Genomic DNA, 18,399 nt, shown 5'->3' with positions numbered 1-18,399 from the left:
GATAATCGCGGGGAACGATAGGGCTTCGGAAGACCAGCGCGATAGTAAAAACAGCACGTTTCGAAGGGGGTCTTGTCAGGCAGTCAGTATGCGTTTGCCCTAGTTTTGCGGACTTCATGCCTCAGAGAGCTCAATATATGCTCTCTTCCCTAGATAGTTCAATAAGGTATCCTTTTGTCTTCCCCTTCTCTTGACTTATAAGACGTGGTGAGTAGAGCAACTGATGTATGTGTATGAAATTTCCTTTTGTTGTCCATTTTTATATCCAACTGTATGGACTGGAGGGTATCTATCAGTTATATATTCACGTATCCCATAATGTATAAGTCTTCGAACCCCCAAACCAGTCCCAAATGTCCAATCCACCCAAGTGTAAACCTAATATATGAACAAGAAGATAAGAAAGAATATACAGAAAAAAAAAAAAAAAAAAAAAAAAAAAGAAAAAGAAAGAAAGAAAAAGAAAGAAAGAAAAAGAAAGAAAGAAAAAAAGAAAATAATATGTCAAAGAATGTTAACCACTCATGGACATCGCCCGGTGTCGAGAAGCGCGTTTCCTGAAATTGGCATCGCGACTCTTCCGACCCATACGACCAAGAGCAAGACTCTCAAGCGTCTCGGGCTTTCCTCCCCAGAGCTTGCTGCGCCCGTTGCGCTTTTGTTGAGTGGGTGGGATCCAGAAGTGGGTGACTGCAGCGCCAATCATCATGCAGGCGCTGAAAACAAGGAGAACAATGCCGTGCTTGCGGGTTGATTCATCACCTGCTCCGCCAAAGCGGTAATATGTTGAGAAGATTTGGACGAGGATTGAGCCTAGTTTTCCCGCGCCGGCACTGAGGCCGTGGCAGGTTGCTCTGTATCGGGTTGGGAAGATCTCGGCTGGGATCATGTATGTTGTTGCGTTGGGGCCTGTGGCTGTTAGTCTAATTGCTCTGTGAGATATTGAGAGGGGCAAACTGACCGAAATTGAACATGATTTGTCCAATAATGTACAATGTCACCACGGCAGGTGGTCCAGAATAGAGACAGACAAACATCGTTCCCAGGGCAATGAAGAGAGCGGCAAGCGCAAGGAACATGTACTTCTGAAGAGCGACGCGATCAAGACGATGCGCGAAAATGATAAGCAGAATTCCTCCAACAAAGCTGCCCACGTTCAGAACCACCAATCCACGCACGGAGGTATCCAAGAACATCTGGAAGATATTCGCATTGGGACGGTCATCGGTCTTCCAATTCGGAGCTGGCGAGGAAAGGTGAAGAGCACCCAGAGTCTTTGCCAAAAATTGAGGACTGGATAGTCCAATTCCATAGAATCCGAAATCAAGAAGCAACCATGCAAGAGAACATCCAGCCAAACTGCGCCAGTTGCCCTCTGTCCAAAAGTACCGAATGACATCGGTACGTGCGAGTCGCCAGTGCGAGTTCAGCGTAGCTGGTGGCAGGCGGGTAAGTTCTTCTTCATCGTCATCGATGATAGAGCTGGTGCTAGCAATAGATGCGATCGGTGGCAATTGCATTGCACTTCCTGAGCCCCAGCCGGAAGATTCCATCATACCAGCACTTTCACTAAAGAGCGTAGTGGCATCGAATTCCGCGGTAACAGGGTCGTCTTCGATATCAACGAGGTAGCGGGGACTTTCTGGAATGGCAAATCGGAAAAGAGTGGCGACTGCGCCGGGCACGACTCCAATACCGAGAACCCAGCGCCACATCATATCAACGGTGCGTGTGAGATCTTCATCGCCTGTACTGTTGTTGCGTGCGATAACAATAACAATAACTGAGACAATATTACCGGCAATTTGACCGAGAGGCTGCATGAAGAAGACGCTGGCCATCATGCGGGCGCGATGCTTTGTCGGGGCGAATCTGATATTGTCAGTTTACTCCTTTCCGAATTTTTCCGAAAACAAGAGACGTACTCCGATGTAATCACTGCGCTAAGAGGATAATCGGCACCAACGCCAATGCCCACGCAGATTCTCCACCAGATCAACCACCCGTAGACATTCATGCTTCCGTCTTCGCCGCGGGAGGACATCACCACACCGAGCGTGGCAGTGATAAGCAATACCAGTTCAACACCATACATCTTCTTTCGACCATTCTTATCGGCCAGGAATCCGAATGCCACTTGTCCGAGTAAGGTGCCGGCTAATGTGGAGATGTTGATGCATGTGAGTCGTAATGAGGAGATATCGTTTCGCCAGTAGACGTAGGAGATCATCGGAAGGGCTATATTGTTGGCGAATAGCTGGAGTACATGTCAGTATCTGTCTTTGAAATCTTCCAGTATTCCATCTTGAATTTCCCCTCATTCTTTGTTACTCACGGTATAACCATCAAGGAAGAAACCAAGACCAGCAACCAGAACCACAATCCATTGAAAACCCTGCCGATCGATCGTCTCATAAATCTGTCGCATGCGAACATATCGATCCTGTATCACGATCATTATCAGCACATGCCTGACACGATAGCCATGGTGGGGTTCGTACCTGTTCGTGATCGAAGTCCCGCGCACGATCGGTCTTATACAACCGGGCGTGGAACTTGCCCATGATGAATGAATAGTTGAATGAAACTCCAACAATTCAACTTCATATGTACAAAGTAATATGCAGATACTAAAAGAAAGCAGCGAACCTATAAGACCCATATTGCCCAGCACAACGTGATCGAAACCCCACCGATCCCTGCGCACGCCAAGACGGAACTAAGCGGGAACGAGCCAAAGCTTGGGGTCTGACGCTCCACGTGCTGCCATTCTGTTGCTTGGTTTGTCGACACTCGAACATACTTTTAATTGTCCGTTTACCCACGAGGTAAGTGAGAGTCTATTATATTGTAATTCGCTTAACTTATTTGGAGCACTAGGTTCGGCTTTATTACCGTTCTGGTGTGTATCAGTCTCGTTTCTTGTTACTTGTTAATTGTTAATTGATTTAAATTTCCTGTCAAGTCTATGCCCAGGGGGTATCTCGTATTATATACATGCTAGTTATAGTCCCCCCCCATTCGCCAAGGAACTCCGCCATGCAAGATTCATTATCGTCAACTGCGGGAATTATCTCTCTATTAATTTCATCCAATCGTCAGGTCGTGTGATAGCATCTGACAAAAGTCCTTGCAATCTAACAGACTGTAAGCGACGTGAAATGAATAAAATGGACGAATTGGATATGCACTAACCATCATCTTCGAGGAACTGGACCGTAAAATTTCTCATCTGAGACAGAATCTCGAAGTTTGGATTTAGATCCAATGTGGCTGGTCGCCCAGCTTTTTTCGGCGGTTTAATACCCCCGACGCAGTTGACTTGCCGCAGATTAGTAACTGGGAAAGAGGCTGATTCTAGGCAGAGAGGGCTGACTCACGTGGAATAGAGACGTATCGTTTGAGCTCTCTTCGTTGAGAATTAGCGAAGAAAAGCATTACGCGTTTGCCGTTGTGGCCGCGGAGGATACGGAGATTTTGGCTGATGCATTCTTCTCCTCGTCCTTTGGATTTGGCCTCGGCCATTCCGCCGATGAATACCAGCTTGGAGCCGAGGAGAATTTCCTGGAATCGTACACAATCTGTATAACTGTAAGCTGGGATTTCAGCGTTGGGTTTTCGCGGTCGCATACCATTCCAGTTTTCGAATTTATATGAGAGCTGTGTCATAAATACCGTATGTGCTGCTTGTATCGTTTGTTGCTCCATAAAAGACACGCGGAGAGGGAAATCGTTGCCAGCTTTCGGATGCTCTAAATGCGGAACAGGAAGTTTTGTATTTGAAACTAAAACGCACCTATTAGCATATGTCGTTGAACATTCTTTGAAGAGAACCAACTCACAACCGTGTATGAAAGGAGTCTGTTGACCGAGTCCTCCTCCAAGCTCTAAACATCTCAGCGCACCCGTCGCATCTTTGCATACATCAATATAAGTGTATTTCAGCTTGAACAGCTGCCCGTTTTTCACAAATGAACTATACACCAGTCAGTGCTCGTTCCGAGAAGATCTGTTTCACAGCACAGACATTTGCACCGAAGGAGTCAATTCGAGCCGCACGACATCATCGTAGAACTGCCAGGACTGCTTCCTCGAGCTGGACCCAGGCGAGGTCGCGGGGCTCGGGAAAAGGATACTCGTTGACGCGGACGACACGGTGGAGGAGGAAACGGTACTTTGGCGTCGGTCCACCCAGTCCTGGAAGTCTTGAGAAGAGAAGGAATTCATGATCCCCAACTCTTTATGAGAAGATCGCAGAATCAAAGTGGGGGACAGATAAAAGTGGCATGCGAACTGGAGCTCAAGCGGATCCGAGAGAAAGATCGGCCAGGAACGAAAGTGGCATATTTGACCATGGTATAACAAAACTAATAACAAAAAGAGGCCAAAGACCTTGCAGGGTTAAGTACAAAGCAATCACATCTGAGTGTGGCCAGAATGTGTGGAGAATTGGGGGGCGGAACGTGGTGAAATGGCTGGCTATCATATCATCCCGGGGGTTCCACCCTCCCATGTGGCTTCAAACAGTTTGTATGAGTTCATGTCAACCCACCTTATTTCCTTTCTCGTATAATTACTGCATGTAATAGAGAATGATAGGTATGCATATCCACAGAGTATTAGCCTGGTTCACACCCACGTAACCCAAGTTCCTATCCGATCCGACATCTCCAATACTTGAGCTCTTCAAACTTTACAAAACCACTGGAACCTGTCAAGTGGAACACCCAAAAGCTACAAGTCTACCCGGGGCTTCTCCAAAATTTTCTGGAAAGGACCTGGAAATTCATGCCGATCGATATCTGGTCATAGCTTCGACACTTGCAGGCTGATGCGGCTGCATCGCCTACTAGTATATAACAAAACTAATGCCAACCAATGCCGAGCCCCAAATAATGTATACCATAGTACCATAGCCTTGGCAACACGCAGCAAGCCAGACATCACAAACAACCCAGTATCAATGCACGTGTCTAGCGGTATTCGGATATCATTCGGAACCAGGCTTCCCCTTCCCCCCCTTACGGGCCTCGGAATCAGTCACTCAGACGCACAGACAATTCCCCGGCTGAATTGCCTTTTGGGCTAATCACCGATCCACCTCGGGATGCAGACATCTTTTTAGGATGGTGGGGGCGGGTGCTCTGTTGTGTGCTCTGTGCTCTGTAGGCGATGGGACCCGTTACAGTAGCCGCATCTGTACATTATCGGCTTTGGGAGCCCCATTCTGCCTCTTCGTATATTAAGACGAATGTAAGACCTGTGGATGTAACTATCGATTATACGCCACAACGGACAAGGCCATTTTTGGTTCGGTGAAGATTACTCGATCCTTGGGTCGGGAAATTGATGGCCACGAGTCCGATATTTTCAAGGGCCATCGCCTCCACGTGGCGCTTGCTTATGCTGATGTCCCTATATAGCTGTTTCTGGGCAAAGTAAATTTCTGCTAGTAATGCCGAGTGTTCGTGTTGGCCGGTCGGATGACGGCGGAGCTTTTGTTCTGTGATCGATATCTGTCTAGTATCGGGATTTCGTCTATGAATACATTTTGTATTCGAAATACTGCTTTCCCACGTGCTGTATCTGTCGTCTTCTGTTGATCGAGCTGGCGCCCTATTGGTACGGCTGCAAGCTTAGTATCTCATGATTTGACTTTCGCGATAGGTTCTATCGGAAGACTGGCCGGGCCTTTATTGCATCATATGTTCTCGTCGACTTATCAGAAGCCCCCAGTGACATTCCATTCTTTGTTTTGTCTAGAGTGCCCCGAGGTCATCCCTGTACAGAAGGTGAATCACATGACAGAATGTCTGATGGTGTTGCTGGGGAAATCACCTGAGGAGAGGCGACCTTTTCAAAAGAGGCCTAGTAGACTTTCATACCTACAAGATATTAAACAGGGTCTTCGGAAGTACCGAAAAAAAAAAGACTCAATCAGGGTATTCTGGGACCTAGGATATAATGTTAGAAGATAGGTATCTTCGTAAAGCTCAGATTAATAGGGCTGTATTTCTCAAAATTGATCTTAAAATTTCAAGGGTCGATGATCATAGCTAGAAATCTATCTTTGCTGGGAATATGATTCCAGCTTGTGAATAGGAGCTCAGAATTTAGAAAGTCAGGTGGCTCATGTCTTGTGTATAAAGGCGAACTAGTTGGATGGCTTCGTTGCAGTCTCATTGTGCAGAACGTTTCAAGAAAAACAGTTCACTTGGAAGTACATGTATACTTTAAATATTCACGGCGTAAAACTTGTCAAATCAGGAGAGACAGCACATGAGTTAAGGACAATGATACATAGCGAGGGATTTGTATTCAGAACTATGATGTATCTATTCTGGCATTTGTGGAAGTTGCCCCGTGTCAAGCAATAAGTTAGCTATGTGATCAACAAGTCAGACGAAAGCACGAAGCAGATTCCTTGTTTGGTAACAGAGTAAGAGAAGAAGACGGCTTATAGGTAGCCGGTAGTCTTACAATTTCTTCAACTCCCATTCACACCTCATAATAGCGAAGTGATCTCAACGTATACACAGTGCATTCAAAGCACTCAAATAACGTGAAGTGATAGGTCTAATTGAATTCCCATGACAAGGTTGAGGCTGGAACAAGGGGCCAATTAGAAAAGAAGACACCCGTAGATCCTAAATAGATCGACATGTCTTAACTGGTACCCCAACTTCAGCTGTCAGCCAAAGTGATCTAAGTTTAGCCCCGATGCTTAGCCCTGCGCCCCCGCATCACGCGCCCTACCGAAGGAACACCGAACTGGCGAATATAGAGCGCCTTACTTCACAACCCTTGAGGTTTTTGTGTCTCATTCATGTAGGGCATTGCATCTTTAGGCCTTTCTGGAATTTTTGACATCAATGATTATGCAGGATCCCGAGCCGAGGGAAGTGTCCAGTGGGTAGCCGATCACTCAGTCCATCCGATCACAAGTTCCGAGTATCTAACCCTCTAATTATATCGAAACCACGAATATCCCTGAAACAAGCCTAGATCGAAATCAAACCAGGCGATGAGTGAGACCATTAGAAGTGAGACTAGTCAGCTTGCTTATTTGAATCTGCAAGGCAACCCGCAATAATTGGGGGATCGTCGAACCGATTACCGGATCGCCCTCTAGTGTCGACTGACCAAGGCTTCGCGCTGGATCGTACTGAGACTTGCAGAGACTTGACGAATTACATTCATCCCCGCTGGGTTATTTTAGAATTTAAAATTCGGGCGAACAAATGTGTTCGTGCGGATTCTTAGAATATAAAGCCCCAGATGGAACCCTACATTCTGCAATCTTCTCACTATACTCTACAAAAGCATACTACCCAATCCATCATTACTGAATATATTTTACCATACATTCTAATACCACATACCATACCCCACAATGAAGTTCTTTGCCTCAATGATTCTCTTCGCCGTCTCGGCTATCGCACAGAATGCCATGATCGGCCTTCCTTCCACAGGCCAAAAGGTCACCGCCGGAAATGAGATTGTCGTCCAAGTGCAGCGTCCCGTAAGTGACTGCCTTTGAAAGTCCACCACGAAGCGCAATACCTCTGACAGAGATTTCCCCACAGAACTCCCTTACAGGCTCCAAGGAAATGGCCGTCGCAATTGGCTTCTCCTCTTGCACATCGTCACCCTGCCACACCCCAGAGGAAGTGATGGGCACAATCCTCTACAACGGACCTTTCGACCCCGAATACCACGAGAGCAGCCAGCCCCCCTACGAGAATTTCACTGTCACCGTCCCCGAGTCCGCTGCCAAGGGCAAGGGACAGATTAATGTCGCTCATGCTACTTTGATCGGTGTAAGTATATATAGCTCAAAGAATCGTGCGCTTTCGGGATTGGGATTTGTATACTGACGTTTATAATGCAGGCTGGTCCTTTCCCTTACTTGGAGACTCTTAATAAGACTGTCATTGTTGCATAAGCGTGACGCTTTATTAAGAATATGAACTTAGCGAAGAGCAAGTTTGGGTAAAGTCTTTCTTCTTTTTGTACATGGGTTTGGGAATTTGTTCTTGGAAATTTTGAATGTGATTACTGGTTTTACGGAAGGATTGGATATCATAATTATGGCGTCAATAGAATCGAACAGATATGCATATCATCTTTAATAATACTTCCTCGTAATTTCAAAGCCATACAAATAATTCTGCTAAGTATAGGAGTCCAGGGACTGCGGTGGGGAGATAGCCGGTGTTAAGAAATATCGGTTTCAGCCGCATGTCGGCATCCTTGCAGACGGACAGACCGATTCCTGAATACTATTTAACACTATTGAAGATCAATTGACTTGCTACGAATCAATTGAATTTTTATACGAAGCAGTGTCGAGAAATGTATGGCATTGATTGAATCGCAATGCCTGTGCGAAATTGGGGATTACAATGGCGACGCATACACCTTCATCATTGGGTTCTTCAGAGACTCCAGCCTAAGAATTTTGATGCTAATTTGAGGTTGGTGGAGAAGGTGGAGGAACTTGCTGTAAAGAAGGGTTGTACGCCAACTCAGCTGGCGCTTTCTTGGACTAAGGCAGAAAGTACTCTTCCTGGGATGCCTGTAATGATTTGAGGGCGATTAAGTTGATTTGGATAAATTCCCTGTTGTGAGAGACAGATATCCTCCCGCGGCTGTCAAACTCGCTGAATATTAAATCATGGCTATTAATTGAATCTATTTCTTTTCAGGGGCGAAATGGCGTCGGAAATAAAGAGGCGAGGTTGGGAATTGTCAAAGTAGCTTTTCTTTGTTTCGCAGCCTGAAGACCATAGACCCCGGCCTAATTGAACTCTTGATTCGGACGCCACCTCATTGCTATTGAAGTATTATAATTGGTCTAGGTAGCAGTACGTTTATTCATGTCTCGATCGAGGCTTCTATAGCAACCGCCTCTTTATCTTTTCTTTGTTCCGCCAATGTTAATAAGAGCGTCATTTCAATAGCATGCATCTCACTCTCTTTGCCCCGGGGAGACTTTTCTTTCTGAGACCTCCCAAGTTGTTACCGGGCACTCAGAACCGACAAGATGGACAAACCATTCTCTCGCGACTACCAGCCGGTTTCCAGAATGGATTCCGACGGCGACAACGATGCGCCAACACCAAGCAGACTCCAACGCCGAACCTTCCAGTCCTTTCTCAAGCGCAACCTCGCCGCAATCACCATAGCTGGGCTCCTTCTCGTCTTGGCCCTCATGGTCCTCGCAATAATCGCAGCAATAGCAGTCGAACCATTCCGCGTTCTCGTCCTGAAAGGCTCCTCATCCGCAGACCCAGCAGACCTACATGGAAAACGCCAGTGTCTCCCAACAACAACTCGCACAACATACACATGCGGAAACTCAACCGCGGAAGCTCAAGCCCTTGGATGTGACTATGACCCTCTTGCCGGCTGCTGGCTCCACGAGAAGTGTTCGCATGACTTTACACATGAGTTTGCGCATTTCAATGACGGCAAGCCCTTTGTCTATTACTATGATGAAGCTGCTACTCGCCAGATGAAGGATTACGATGAAGTCGGTCGGAACCCTGATTTCTATTGGACTTCTATCCGTGAGCATCTAGTTCACTGCCTCTATCTTCTTCGGCGAGGTCACGACGTCCACATGCGGGGTGATCGTCTGGATACCATGCTTGGGGATCTTGAGCATGTTGACCATTGTACTGACATGTTGGCTAATTGGTTGCGGAGACCTGATCCTGTGGCCGAGAGTATTGGCACGCAGGGGCAGACTCATTGCTTCATGTCTTGTAGCTAATTGAACCTGGAGTGGATGGGAATCTGTGATCCAAATGGAGGGATCGTGTGAGAGGATGCTGATGTATTCATTGACTTGTGTTGTTCACCCAGAATGGCAACGACTTTTGGAATTTCTTTCTTTTTGTTACACTTACTTCGAACTTGGTTATTGTATTGCGCCAATATCTACAAAAATTGCAAGGAAACCTTGATTAATCTTTGCTCGTTCATGCTTTAGTAGTCGAGTATCTCGATGATTCATTCATTGATGAATTTCAGTGAAATGAGGCGAGATGTGGAAAAATCGAAAAGATTCTGTGTAAACATAATGCAAGGTTGTCTCCGATTACATGGCTTAGACATAAGGTTGCTCCGATCCGGACGTAGATCTCGTATCCACAGCCCTAGATCTATAACTAAAACATCTACGATCCTTCAAAGCCGATCCTACAATTCAATCAGGCTAATGGAAAGATAGAAATCCGGATAAAACACCCAAACCCCGGCCCGAGCCAACGATAGCCGACAAACCCGACCCCGAGCCTCGATGAAGTCATACACCATACAACCATCCAAACCACCACCTCATCCCAATCCACTCAACAACCCAAGCAACTAAAAATGCCACCCAAAAGAGTCGCAATAGTAACGAGCAGCACGCGCCGCCCACGACTAAACCCAACAATAACCCAATACGTGCACGACATCCTAGTCGCAGACCCAACAATCCCAACCAAACACACGCATGATGAAACAATCGACACAGATCCACGGCACATAACTCTCGAAATTATCGACCTATCCGCGCAATCCCTCCCCCTTTACGACGAGTCAGTAATCCCAGCCAGCCTTCCAGCAACAGACCCTACACCGCACTACAGCAAAGCCCACACACGCGCCTGGTCAACCCTCGTCCGTCAATACGACGCCTTCATCTTCGTCACGCCGCAGTATAACTGGAGTATACCAGCCAGCTTGAAGAACGCGCTTGATTACCTGTTCCATGAGTGGGTGGGCAAACCGGCTGGGATTGTTTCTTATGGGTCTAGAGGTGGGGGTAAGGCGGCGGAGCATTTGAGGGGTGTGTTGACTGGGTTGAGGATGAGGGTTGTCGGGACGGCGCCTGGGCTGGTTGTGAGGTTTACGGGGTTGCCTGTTGGGACTTTGAGTGAGGTTGAGGAGGCGGTGGACGTTGATGGGAGGGATTTGGAAGGGTGGAGGGAGGCGGGGGTGGAGGGGATGATGAGGAATTTGGGGATGGAGTTGGTTTGTGAGTTGGATAAGTAGAGAGAAAGAGAGAAATTAGGGGGATGCTGGTTGAATTTTGATATGAAGTGAGGTATAAGTTTGAGTTGTTGTATTAATTATCACGTTTTTGTGTTATACGTGCCGGGATTATATCTAATATGCGGAGATTAAATAGCTATACATGAATATCATAAATCCGACCAATCTCATTCAGCGTTGAGAATGTCCTCGCGTGTGATTCCGCTGCGATCACACATCGCACGGAAGATACCGTCTTCGTTGTCCCACAGAACAACCGGCGCACCCATCTCGGCAATCTGGCCCTGATCCATAACGCAGATCCGATCATAGTGAATGATTGTACGCAAACGATGCGCAATACACAACAAGGTGCGGCCCTCAAAGCCCTGCGCCATGGTTCGTTGAATCTTCTGATCAGTCTCGAAATCGACAGACGAGGTAGCTTCATCGCAGACGATGATGCGCGCATCGCGAACCAGCGCGCGAGCAAGGGCCATTAGTTGTCGCTGTCCGAGGGAGAAATTGAGACCTTCTTCGTCGACGGGTGATTCGAGTGTCAGCCGTTTTTTCTGGCGCTTGCCGTCCTCGCTGCCGACAGCCGGGCTTTCAACCGCTGGTGCGGAGGCTTTGCCTTCGACTTCTAGTTCTTGGTCCTGGCCGATGAGGTATGCTTTGCGCAGGGCGTTCCATAGTTCGATATCATTGTGTTCGTTGAATGGATCCAAGTTTGATCGGATGGTTCCCTTGAAGAGGGCTGGGTCTTGTGGAATGATGGCAAGACGGGATCGAAGGTCGTTCAGTCCGACAGTTGAAATGTCGATTCCGTCAATTTGGATGCTTCCCCCTGATAACTCGGTCAGGCGGAATAGTGCCGACATGATGCTTGACTTTCCGGCGCCAGTACGGCCGACAATTCCGATGCGCTCGCCGCCTTGGACATCCATGCTCAGACCTTTCAGGACAAGGGGCAGCTCAGCCCGGTAACGCATCTCTGTATTGGTGAACGTGATGCGACCTTTCTCGGGCCAGCTGGCGGACACCTCGGTTTGATGCAAGGGTGCTTCCTCTTCTAGCTCAGTACCGTAGTAATGAAGACGCTCTGTGGCATTCATATTGTTCTCAACTTCAGCAAGCTGACGAACGGTAAACTGTAGCATCTGCGCAATAGAGAGAATGTAGGACAGGACCAGTCCAGAGATACTGGGCGAGACGTTGAACCGAGAAGTGACGACCAATACACCAGTCACGAAGACTAATCCAGTGGACACGGCATCAAGTCGAACACTGAGCCAGCGCTGGTTGGAGAAAGTCAGGAAGTAAGCTCCGTTCATCACATCAATTGAGTCACAGATGCTGCGGCGGAATTGGTTCTGGACACCGTATGCACGAATGCATGCTGTGCCAGTGATAGCCTCGCCAAACTTAGCGTAGACCATCGATCGCAGAACCGCCTCGTGACGCTTCATTTCTCGTGCGGAGGCACGGTAGTAGTTGGAAGCCAGGACGAAGAGGATGGTGAGTGGGACAAGTGCAATGACGAAGTAATAGAAGAAGACGATAATCAAAACCATAACCGAAATAATCATGGTCATCGTCAGAGAATAGATCCGCATCGCATCACAAAGTTCATTATCCATGACGGTGACATCTTTCGAGAAACGATTGGTGATTCGTCCAAGGGGCGTGGTATCGAAGAAACTCATAGGAGCACGGAGCACACGAGTCATAGCACGCTGAAGCATTGTCCTACTCGCGTTTGTGCCGCAAGTGGTCATGTAGGTGGAGAAGGAGAACATCAAAATTGCAACGCTTACACCTAGACCAGCGTAGACTCCAATGTATTGGCCAGTCGAAAAACTGGGGTATTTGTCAGAGGTCCAGTATGAAAGCCAGAGACTAGTCCAAATGTTGGCGACGTTGACAGCTGCGATTAGAATCAAGACCATGACCGCATTGAGGTAACTGCCCGATGCCCGGATGTAGGCTTTCCAAACGCTCCAGCCTACGGATGCTGTGGCTTTTTCTTCATTCTGCATCAAGGCACCGCTAGGCTTTGCAGGTGAGGTCTTTTTAGGAACTGGTTGTTTTTCTTCGGCTTCTTCGACGGCTTCATCAACTGCTTCGCTCTCCTCTTCTTTTGTGTCTTCCTGTCTGGAAGTAGACATCAACCGCTTGAAGAGTGCATTGTCACGCATCAAGTTGTCAAAGGTATCGACAGCATCGATACGTCCCTCGTCCATAACAACAATCCGATCACATCGGTTGAGAACGTGGAGTTGATGTGTGGCCAGAATGCGACAACGATCCTTGAGCAACCCACAAATCGCCTTGTCCATTATGTGACGTCCAACGTGAGCATCGACAGCCGACAACGGGTCGTCCATGAGTACCATTTCCGCATTGAAATAGATTGCTCGGGCAATGTTCAAACGCTGCTTCTGTCCTCCAGACACGGTAATGCCCCGTTCTCCAATCTCAGTCTGATCGCCATTTGGAAGAATCTCCAGATCCGGAGTCAGAGCACATGCGTCAACCACTTGCTCGTACCAAGTCTCATCATACTCTTTGCCAAATAGAATGTTGTTGCGCACAGAGGTATTCTGAATCCAAGCATACTGGGGACAGAATGCGCGGGTGGTACTAAGTCGAACAGTACCATCGGTCACACGCATGTCGCCTGCAAGGGCTGAGAGCAAAGAACTCTTGCCACAGCCCACGGTTCCAATCACGGCCAACAATTCATTTCGACCAACTTCAATTGTCATATCCTTCAGTTTGAAGGGCTCCGAGAGTTTCTCCACAGTGAATTCTCCTTGGGGGTTTTTGGGGCTGGGAGACTTCTTCTCTGCCTTTTGGGCCTTTTCAGCCTTTTCGGCATCCTTTTCATCCGTCGGAAGACGTTCCCAAGTGAATGAAGCACGTTCAATCTCAATGGCATTCTCCATCTTGTCATCGACTTCAATGTCTTCTTTCTGCTCCTCGGCAAGAAGGAACTCCTGGATACGGTTAAGGGCAGTCCAAGCATCGGTAACCTGACCAATAATCATAGGCAACATGTTCAGCGGCAAACGCAGGGAGTTGAACAAAGCCAATGATGAGAAAATTGGCGCGGGGTCCAAATTATGATTTGAAAGGGCGTAGGTGATGAAGGCCAACATGGAAGCGAACGTGGGAATAGACATGGACACGCAAAGGATGAGATTTCGAAGGGCCAGCAATGTCTGGATGGATCGAATCTCTCGCCCACGCAGTTCTTTCAGCCGGCCAAGGAAACTACTTTCCCAACCAAAGTACTTGACGAACCGGACAGCTTGGAGAATTTCCTGTGTGAGTGATACGCGCTGGTCGGTGATTTTGTTGATGTCTCGGCGACGCTTGATCAATGATCGGATGGCAAAGGTGAGCAGCGGCATTCCGATCAATAGCAAAGCATAGCCTGACAAGCAACTGTAACCAATGTTGACTAAGAGAAGGACCAATGTGACAATGATGGTGACGGGTGCACTCCAAATCATATGGAACATGCCAGAAGCCAAGTTGATTCTGTCAACGTCGATACTCATGAGAGCCGTGATGCGGCCATTGTTCCAACCCGTGCCATCACCAGCCACGCCACCAGGGGTAGCAGCAGCATCGGAGTTTTTCTTCTCGTCTTTTTTCTCGCCTTTTTGGCCCTTATCCTCGGAATTGAGAAGAGCCTCCTTAGTAGCCTCAAGCGCCTTGATCTCCTCATCAGTAGCTTTCCCACCAGCCTTGGCCCGACCAGAAAGCTTCATGGCCTTATTAAAGATATGCGAAATGAGCACCGCGCGAATCTGTCCACCAACAATCTGACCTCGATACAAAAATTGATTGGTGCATAGACTCTGCAGCCCCTGCATGCAAGTGATACCCACAACGAACCCCATACCATGACCAATATGGGGAGCAGGCTGGCCACTATGCTGAGCGACATAAGCACTGGTAGCAAAAGCAATTAGGTACCGAGTCAAGTACGGCGCAAAAACAAGCAATAAGCAACTGAAGAACTGGCACACGCCACCAAGCAAGAATTCGAACCTGAAGGTGTCATACAACGCCCAGGCGAGCGGGCGGTTAGTCCCGCTCTCATTCCGCTTTTCCAGGGCTGCGTCTAACCGCGCTGATAGTACATCGACGGCGCGGTCTGGGTTGACGGTCCAGATATCCTGCAGTTCTAGTGGGCGTAAGTATCCCACTTTCATTAGGGGGGACATCCATTGGAAGGAGATAATGCTGAAGAATGAGGCGCCGTGTTCGTGGGAGGTTGATCGCTCTGTTGGAATTGGAGGGATCTTTTGGAGGCGTAATGGGTTGAGTTTTTGATACCATTTTTTCTTGGGTTCTTCTTTGGATTCGCTGGATGATCTTGAGCTTAAGGCTGCTCGGGCTTTCTCGTCCGCCACCACTACTTGGAGTGGTTCGGGTGTGGACATTGCGCCGAGTTATGTGGAGGAAGCAAGATTCTGGAGTCTGGAGTCGAGTGTTTTGAGTAGATGTGGGGCGATAAGCATTTCCTGAAAGCGGAATTCCTCGAGATGGAATGTCTTGAGATGTAGATCAGAGGAGGTGAGAGTTATAAGCAGAATCAAGCCTCGGAGAATCAAGAATATCCCCGAGGGGGGGCGTGAGTCAAACAATGGTTTGATAAAGCCCGTTTTTTATCTCGCATTCGCTTACAGGTCGCATTGCAGGTTAATGTCTTCCTGTTTGTGGTTTAGCCAACGGAGTCGGTGGTTGAGAATTCCGTTCGCCGTCCCTAAGTAGTGGAGGCGAAACTGGATTATTAATACAGGGTCATGGATAACCTAGCTAAATCTGTTGACAGTGCTATGTTCTCGCAGCGAGTATACTATTTGATATCGTGTTTGAGCCCTGGCTTCGCCTCCCTTTTTCCACCTCTTTTTTGACCATTTTCGAGTACCTTGAATCAATTAGATCATATAAAGGTGGCGCTGAATTTTGATTACTAATGTGTTGGGCCGGGATATTCAGGCGTTAAATCATTAACTCCGAGGCTAAGCTTTCGGGCTTTTCATTTTACTTATTTCTATGTGCTATGGGATACAATTTTGGCCTAGGATGATAAGAGAGCCATTCCATCGTCACGTCGTGGGACAGGAAAGCTGTCCAATAAGAACTCAAGTAGATGCAATCAAGATGTCCTGTAGATCAGGGATTAGGGATACCCACGGGGTCAGGTTCTGCTAGATCGGGGTCCGATTTTCCGTCTAGTTCTCGACACCAATCTTGACCTTCTTCTCAGGGGGAGGAATGACATGGTCCTCGGATGCACCCTTGAGGTTGGGGAGTTCGGCAACAGCCTCCTTGATGATGTCAAGAGCCTTCTGGATTTCCTCTTCGGTAATGACCAGTGGCGGCGCAAGGCGGATGATGTTCTGGTGAGTGGGCTTGGCCTATGAGTAGTCAGTAATCTGCAAGTCTCATCGGTATAAAGGATTAATCACATACCAGCAATCCCTTCTCCTTCATCAACATGCACAGATCCCAAGCAGAGTGTCCATTGGTCTTGGACTCATCAATGACGATAGCATTGAGCAGACCCTTTCCGCGCACCGTCTGAATAAGCGGGCTCTGGAGACCCTCAAGTCCAGCCCGGAACAAGTGACCGAGCTCCTCCGCGCGCTCGACCATACGCTCCTCACGTACGATCTCAAGTGCGCGAATGGCGACAGCGCAACCAAGTGGGTTTCCGCCGTAGGTGGACCCGTGGGTCCCGGGCTCGATCGTGAGCATGACGTCCTTGCTGCCCAGCACGCAAGAGACAGGGTACATACCACCTGAGATAGCCTTGCCTAGGAGGACAAGATCTGGCTTAATTCCACTCCACTCGTGGCAGAGGAGCTTACCCGTGCGGGCAATACCAGTCTGGATCTCATCACAGATCAACAGCACATTGTGCTTATCGCAGAGAGCGCGGGCTTCCTGCAGGTAGTCAGGGTCTGGGACGACAATGCCTGCCTCACCCTGGATGGGCTCGACAAGGAAAGCGGCCAGGTTGGGGCCGGCGGCTTCGAAGGCTTCGCGGAGGGCAGCCTTGTCATTGTATGCGATGGGTTTCTCTGTTCCGGGAATCGTGCAGCCGATACCGGGCAGGTAAGGGCCGTAGTTTTCGCGCGATTCGGGGTCAGAGGAGAGCGAGATGGCGGCAAACTAATGCAAGGGGCAAAAATGATCAGCCACTGAAGTACTGCGGCAGGTGACACGGGAAGGCTGGGCTTGTAACTTACCGTACGACCGTGGAAGTTGTTCTCTGCACTCAACACAATAGCCTTGTTCTCCGGAATGCCCTTGACCTTGTATCCCCATTTGCGGGCGATCTTGATACCGGTCTCGACAGCCTCGGCACCAGTGTTCATGGGCAGGACCATATCGAAGCCAAAGTAGCTTGTAACAAACTGGGCAAAGCGAGGGAAGACGTCATTGTAAAAGGCACGGGAGCTCAAAGTGACACGCGAAGCTTGATCCACGAGCGCCGCAATCAGTTTGGGGTGGCAGTGGCCCTGGTTCACTGCGGAGTAGGCGGAGAGGAAGTCTAGATAGTGACGACCTTCGGGGTCCCAGACCGAAGTGCCCTGGGCCCGGGCAAAGACAATAGGGAGAGGGTGGTAGTTGTGAGCAGCATATTGCTTCTCGGACTCAATAGCCTCAGCAGAGGAAGCCGCATGGTAGTGGGAGAAAGAGCCGTTGGTAGCCATGGTGGATTGCGTGGAGCGCTAGAAGCTACGGGATCGACAGGGTATCAAGTAGAAGGTAGGAGTGAAGTAGGAAGGTGAAGAAGTGAAGATAGAGAAAAGGAAAGAGAAATTAGACAGTTATAAGTAAGGAAATTCCCCGTATCTTGTGGCGCATATACAGCCGCTATGCCGTTAAGTGTTAGACCCGATCAACGATTGTCCGCTAAGTACAGGTCGTGCCGATGCTGTTCCCTATACGCAGGATTACCCTATTACCCCCATTTTCTTTGTTTTTCACTCGCTATGATTCGTTTGTCATTCCGAGAATATTGGAATATGGTAATATTGCAGATTAATATCGAATTAGGGAAGTCGAAGAGATGTTAACTAGACTATGTGCTATAGATGCGCGTCATAGTTCGGTTAGTCAAGGATGTGATCAGATGAGTCTATTATAGAGTCAATATTTAAATATAAAGATATCAAAGAGTATTTTCTAGCATTTACTTATTCTACACATCAAATAAAAATCAATTGAAATGTTCTTGTTCCGTATAAGTCAAAATGTCACATTACGTAGTTCACCTCGGCCTTTGGGGCAACTTCTCCCCTTATCAGCCTCTCTTGTTCGCATGCCCACCAGCCAACCTTGAAC

At 48.1% G+C, this 18,399-nt stretch overlaps 7 protein-coding genes across 7 annotated transcripts; 3 read left to right on the top strand and 4 right to left on the bottom strand.

The window, feature by feature from the left end:
* Nucleotides 1–514: 514 nt before the first annotated feature.
* On the bottom strand, nt 515–2,564 carry N7508_009076 (phosphate transporter; the record flags this gene model as incomplete). The annotated part of the gene is made up of 5 exons (XM_058467139.1): nt 515–909; nt 962–1,872; nt 1,926–2,257; nt 2,336–2,443; nt 2,502–2,564. The coding sequence occupies 5 exons, from the start codon at nt 2,562–2,564 to the stop codon at nt 515–517; spliced, it is 1,809 nt and encodes a 602-aa protein (XP_058314985.1).
* A 523-nt stretch (nt 2,565–3,087) lies between these two features.
* Nucleotides 3,088–4,227, bottom strand: N7508_009075 (uncharacterized protein; the record flags this gene model as incomplete). The annotated part of the gene is made up of 6 exons (XM_058467138.1): nt 3,088–3,137; nt 3,196–3,321; nt 3,381–3,581; nt 3,633–3,785; nt 3,843–3,976; nt 4,028–4,227. The coding sequence occupies 6 exons, from the start codon at nt 4,225–4,227 to the stop codon at nt 3,088–3,090; spliced, it is 864 nt and encodes a 287-aa protein (XP_058314984.1).
* Nucleotides 4,228–7,393: 3,166 nt separating this feature from the next.
* Nucleotides 7,394–7,945, top strand: N7508_009074 (uncharacterized protein; the record flags this gene model as incomplete). The annotated part of the gene is made up of 3 exons (XM_058467137.1): nt 7,394–7,522; nt 7,587–7,820; nt 7,892–7,945. 3 exons carry the CDS (start codon nt 7,394–7,396, stop codon nt 7,943–7,945), a joined length of 417 nt encoding a protein of 138 aa, XP_058314983.1.
* A 1,101-nt stretch (nt 7,946–9,046) lies between these two features.
* On the top strand, nt 9,047–9,778 carry N7508_009073 (uncharacterized protein; the record flags this gene model as incomplete). The annotated part of the gene is made up of 1 exon (XM_058467136.1): nt 9,047–9,778. The coding sequence occupies one exon, from the start codon at nt 9,047–9,049 to the stop codon at nt 9,776–9,778; it is 732 nt and encodes a 243-aa protein (XP_058314982.1).
* A 602-nt stretch (nt 9,779–10,380) lies between these two features.
* Nucleotides 10,381–11,046, top strand: N7508_009072 (NADPH-dependent FMN reductase; the record flags this gene model as incomplete). The annotated part of the gene is made up of 1 exon (XM_058467135.1): nt 10,381–11,046. One exon carries the CDS (start codon nt 10,381–10,383, stop codon nt 11,044–11,046), a length of 666 nt encoding a protein of 221 aa, XP_058314981.1.
* A 167-nt stretch (nt 11,047–11,213) lies between these two features.
* On the bottom strand, nt 11,214–15,482 carry N7508_009071 (ATP-binding cassette transporter YOR1; the record flags this gene model as incomplete). The annotated part of the gene is made up of 1 exon (XM_058467134.1): nt 11,214–15,482. One exon carries the CDS (start codon nt 15,480–15,482, stop codon nt 11,214–11,216), a length of 4,269 nt encoding a protein of 1,422 aa, XP_058314980.1.
* Nucleotides 15,483–16,277: 795 nt separating this feature from the next.
* car2 (ornithine-oxo-acid transaminase) lies at nt 16,278–17,765 on the bottom strand (the record flags this gene model as incomplete). The annotated part of the gene is made up of 3 exons (XM_058467133.1): nt 16,278–16,463; nt 16,519–17,220; nt 17,298–17,765. 3 exons carry the CDS (start codon nt 17,763–17,765, stop codon nt 16,278–16,280), a joined length of 1,356 nt encoding a protein of 451 aa, XP_058314979.1.
* Nucleotides 17,766–18,399: the final 634 nt, after the last annotated feature.

The sequence above is a fragment of the Penicillium antarcticum genome (assembly GCF_028974205.1).
Source record: "Penicillium antarcticum strain IBT 31339 chromosome Unknown utg000009l_segment0_segment0, whole genome shotgun sequence".
Taxonomy (NCBI): domain Eukaryota; kingdom Fungi; phylum Ascomycota; class Eurotiomycetes; order Eurotiales; family Aspergillaceae; genus Penicillium; species Penicillium antarcticum.
This window is presented reverse-complemented; position numbering and strand designations above follow the sequence as displayed.